Raw genomic sequence first — 5,021 nt, 5'->3', positions numbered from 1 at the left:
CGGAGCCGCCGGAAGGTGCCGGAATGGAGGGACCCCGGGGGTTTTATGGGGCACGGGAGGGGCGGGGCTTGAAGGGAGGGGGCGGGGTTTGTGAGGAGGGGGCGGGGTTTGTGAGGGAAAGGGGTGGGGCTTAAGGGGGTTTTGGCGGGAAATTGGGGTCGTTGGCGGGAAATTGGTGGTTAATTGTAATTAATTAATTGGGGTTGATTGGGGACAGTTGGGTCAGTCCTGTTGATTGATTAGTTAATTACTTAATCAGGCACTCAGTTAATTATTAATTATTATTATTAATTGATTAATTAATCGGTTAATCGCATGGTTCCTGTTAATTAATCAACAGGTGCTGGGCAGTTGGGGTCGATCCTGTTGATTGATTAATTAATTAATTAGTCTGTCAATTAATTAATTAATTAGTCAGTCAATTAATTAATTAATTAGCCAATCAATCAATTAATTAATTAGTCAGTTAATTAGGGTTGATCACAGGCAACTTATTAATTAATTAATCGGTTAATCACATGGTTCCTGTTAATTGATCAATTACTTAGTCAGGCAGGTATTTAATTAATTAGGGTTAATCACAGGCCTTCTATTAATTAATTATTTGCTTCCTGCCTTGGGGTTAATTGGGGTAATTGAGGTTGATCACATGTTTCCAATTAATTAAATAATTAAGTAATTGATTGATTCTACAGGTATTTAGTTAATTAATCAGGGAAAATCACAGGCAATTTATTAATTAATTGGTCCATTGGGATTAATCAGGGCAATTGGGGTTAATCACACATTTACTGTTAATTGATTAATTACTTAGTCAGGTAGGCATTTAATTAATTAGGGTTAATCACAGACCTCCTATTAATTAATTATTTGCTTCGTGCCTTGGAGTTAATTGGGGCAATTGAGGTTGATCACATGTTTCCTGATAATTAATTAACTAATTAATTAGTCAGACAGGTATTTAATTAATTGGGGTTAATAGCAGGCAACTTATTAATTAATTGGTCCACTGGAATTAATCAGGGGGCAATTGAGGTTAATCACAGGTGTCCTGTTAATTAATTAATTAATTAGTCAGGTATTCAGTTAATTAAGGGTTAATCACAGGCATCCAGGGAATCAATTAATTAATCAGTCAAGCATTTAATGAATTAATCAGAGTTAATCACAGGGAGGCCAATCAATCAATGGGAATTAATCACAGGCATCCAGTTAATTAATTAATTGATTGATCCATTGAAATTAATCAGGGGCAAATTAATTAATTAATAATTAATCAGGATTCACCCAGGCATCCCCTGAATTAATTAATCAATCAGTGGGGACTAATCACATGGGTTTAACTAATTAATTAATCGGGGTCAATCACATCAATTAATCCGGGGGATTAATGACAGGCTTCCTGTTAATTAATGAATAAACCCATCAGGACTGATCAATTAATCAATTAATTAATGGACCATCAAGCCCCAGGCGTCCAATTAATTAATTAATTAACCGAGGGAGTGCTCAAAGGGGATTTAATTGCAACTCTGAAGTTAATTAATGAACCGTGAGGTCTCGGGGGGGGGGGGAATCGACTCGCAGGTGTCCAATTAATTAATTAATTAATTAATTAACTGAGAGATGTCCCCAGGGATTGCCTGCAGGTGTCCAATTATTTATTTAATTAATTAACCAACCGAGACACCCCCCCTTCCCCCCCAGGGGATTGACCTGCAGGTGTCCAATTAATTAATTAATTAATTAATAACAAGTGGCTCCCCCTATGAATTATTGCACTGATTAAAAAATTAATGGTTTGATTAATTAATTACAGCCCCACGGTTAATTATTTGCCCCTAATTAATTAATTAAGGGCAGACCCAATTTTTTAATTGCAGTGACCGGGAGGGGCCACCAGAGGGCGTAATTTTTGGGGAAAAAAAGGGATTTTTGGGGAAAAAAATGGGATTTTTGGGGAAAAAGGGAATTTTTAGGGGAAAATGGGGAATTTTGGGGAAAAATCAGGATTTTGAGGGGAAAAATCAGGATTTTGGGGGAAAATTTGGGATTTTGGGAAGAAAATTCGGGATTTTGGGGGGGAAATTAACACAGGAAATGGGGGGATTCCCTCAGGAAATGGCGGGAAATGAGGGAATGGCCCATTGACCTCAAATCTCAAACCTTGACCCAAAATCTTGACCATTGACCCCAAATCTCAGCCATTGACTCCAAATCTCAATCATTGACCCCAAATCTCAATCATTGACACAAATCTTCATTGTTGACCCCAAATCTCAACCCTTGACCCCAAATCTTGACCCTTGACCCCAAATCTCAGCCATTGACCCCAAATCCCAACCCTTGACCCCAAATCTCAACCCTTGACCCCCAATCTAAACCATTGACCCCAAATCATGATTGTTCACCCCAAATCTCATCCCTTGACCCGAAATCTCAACCATTGACCCCAAATCTCAACCATTGACCCAGATCTTGACTTGTTGACCCAAATCTCAACGGTTGACCCCAAATCTCAACCATCGACTCCCAATTTCTGCCCCGGGGAAACCCCTGAAGCCCCTCCGGCTTCACATTTGGCGACTACGCCATGCAGTGGGTGCGCCAGAGCCCCGGGAAGGGGCTGGAATGGCTCGCTGGGATCAGCTACAATGGTGGTACCACCAGGTACGCGCCGTCGGTGCAGGGCCGGTTCAGCATCAGCAGGGACAACGGGCAGAGCTCGGTGACGCTGCAGATGAACAACCTCAGGGACGAGGATTCCGCCACCTATTTCTGCGCCAAATATTTTGGTGCTGCGGGTTGGGGTGGTGCTGGTGATGGCATCGACCCCCTGTGTGGGCTCCCCAAACCTCCCCAGACCCTCCCCCCAAACCTCCACCCTTCCCACCCCAATCTGAGCCGTTGATGCCAAACATCAGATGTTGACGCCAAATCTCAACCATTGACACCAAATCTCAACAGTTGAGCCCAATCTTTTAACCTGTTGAAGAATTTTGGGTCAATGGTTGGGGTTTGGGGTCAAGGGTTGAGATTTGGGACAAAGAGTTGGGGTTTGGGGTCCAAAGGGGGAGAATTTGGGGCCAAACCAGCCCAAGGTTGGGACCAACGAGCGAGAGCTGGGTGGGAAGGGTGAAGGTTTGGGGTCTGGGGAGGTTTGAGGACCCCACACAGGGGTCAGATGCAACCAGCATCATCAGCACCACCAGTACCAGCACTCTTGGCGCAGAAATAGGTGGCGGAATCCTCGTCCCTGAGGTTGTTCATCTGCAGCGTCACCGAGCTCTGCCCGTTGTCCCTGCTGATGCTGAACCGGCCCTGCACCGACGGCGCGTAGGCAGTACTGGAACCACCCTTGTTGATCCCAGCAACGAATTCCAGCCCCTTCCCGGGGCTCTGGCGCACCCAGCTCATTCCGTGGTCGCCGAATGTGAAGCCGGAGGGGCGACAGAGGAGCCGCAGGGACTGAATGGGGCAGAGATTGGGGGTCGATGGTTGGGATTTGGGTCAACAATCAAGATCTGGGTCAAGGGTTGAGATTTGGGGTCAATGGTTGAGATTTGGGGTCACTGACTGAGATTTGGGGTCAGTGACTGAGATTTGGGGTCAATGGTTGAGATTTGGGGTCAATGGTTGAGATTTGGGGTCAGGGCTTGAGATTTGGGGTCAAAAGCTGAGATTTGGGGTCAATGGTTGACATTTGGGGTCAATGGGTGAGGTTTGGGTCAAGGGTTGATCTTTGGGGTCACTGATTGAGATTTGGGGTCAAGGGTTGAGATTTGGGACAAAGAGTTGGGGTTTGGGGCCACAGGTGGGGAATTTGGGGCCAAACCAGCCCAAGGTCGGGAGCAACAACCACATTCACCAACTACCCCATGAACTGGGTGCGCCAGAGCCCCGGGAAGGGGCTGGAATGGCTCGCTGGGATCAGCAAGGATGGTGGTTCCAGCACCTTCTACGCGCCGTCGGTGCAGGGCCGGTTCAGCATCAGCAGGGACAACGGGCAGAGCTCGGTGACGCTGCAGATGAACAACCTCAGGGACGAGGATTCCCCCACCTATTTCTGCGCCAAGAGCGTCTATTCCGGCTACAACCGGGGCGGTGCTGGGGGAGTCCAGAGCCCCCTGGACAAATCTCGACCCTTGACCCCAATTCTTGGCCATTGACCCAAATCTCAGCCACTGAGCCCAAAATCTCAGCCATTGACCCCAAATCTTGGGCATTGACCCCAAATCTCAGCCATTGATCCCAAATCTCAACCCTTGACCCCAAATCTTGGCCATTGATCCCAAATCTCAACTGTTGACCCAAAATCTCAACCATTGACCCAAAAATGTGAGCCATTGACTGTTGACCCCAAATCTCAACCCTTGACCCCAAATCTCAACCACTGACCCCAAATCTCAACTGTTGACCCAAAATCTCAACCATTGACCCCAAATCACAACCACTGATTCCAAATCCCAACCATTGGCCCAAAAATGTGAGCCATTGACTGTTGACCCCAAATCCCAACCAGTGACCCCAAATCACAAACTGCTGACCCCCAAATCTCAGAGCCGTTGACTAAAAATCTCAACCGTTCATCCCAAATCTCGACCACCGGCAAAACCCCAACCACCAGGACCAGCATAATAATCCTTGGTGCAGAAATAGGTGGGGGAATCCTCGTCCCTGAGGTTGTTCATCTGCAGCGTCACCGAGCTCTGCCCGTTGTCCCTGCTGATGCTGAACCGGCCCTGCACCGACGGCGCGTACCTGGTGTAACCACCATCATTTTGGATCCCAGCAACGAATTCCAGCCCCTTCCCGGGGCTCTGGCGCACCCAGTCCATGCCGTAGTTGCCGAATGTGAAGCCGAAGGGGCGGTACGGGATCCCCAGGTAGAGATTGGGGGTCAATGCTTGGGATTTGGGTCAACAATCAAGATCTGGGACAATGGTTGAGATTTGGGGTCAAGAATTGAGATTTGGGGTCAAGTGTTGAGATTTGGGGTCAGGAGTTGAGATTTGGGTCAA

The 5,021-nt window shown here is 46.8% G+C and overlaps 1 gene segment (V, D, J or C); it reads left to right on the top strand.

The window, feature by feature from the left end:
* The first annotated feature begins 3,494 nt into the window (after nt 1-3,494).
* LOC126635947 (immunoglobulin heavy variable 3-23-like) lies at nt 3,495-4,169 on the top strand. The segment is given in 2 exon segments: nt 3,495-3,535; nt 3,815-4,169. Coding segments are annotated over 2 exon segments (396 nt in total).
* The last annotated feature ends 852 nt before the right edge of the window (nt 4,170-5,021 follow it).

The sequence above is a fragment of the Myiozetetes cayanensis genome, unplaced genomic scaffold, assembly GCF_022539395.1.
Source record: "Myiozetetes cayanensis isolate MyiCay16 unplaced genomic scaffold, myiCay2020 scf121, whole genome shotgun sequence".
In the NCBI taxonomy this organism is placed as follows: Eukaryota; Metazoa; Chordata; class Aves; order Passeriformes; family Tyrannidae; genus Myiozetetes; species Myiozetetes cayanensis.
Note: the sequence above shows the minus strand (reverse complement) of the source record. Positions and strands in the feature narration are given on the sequence as shown.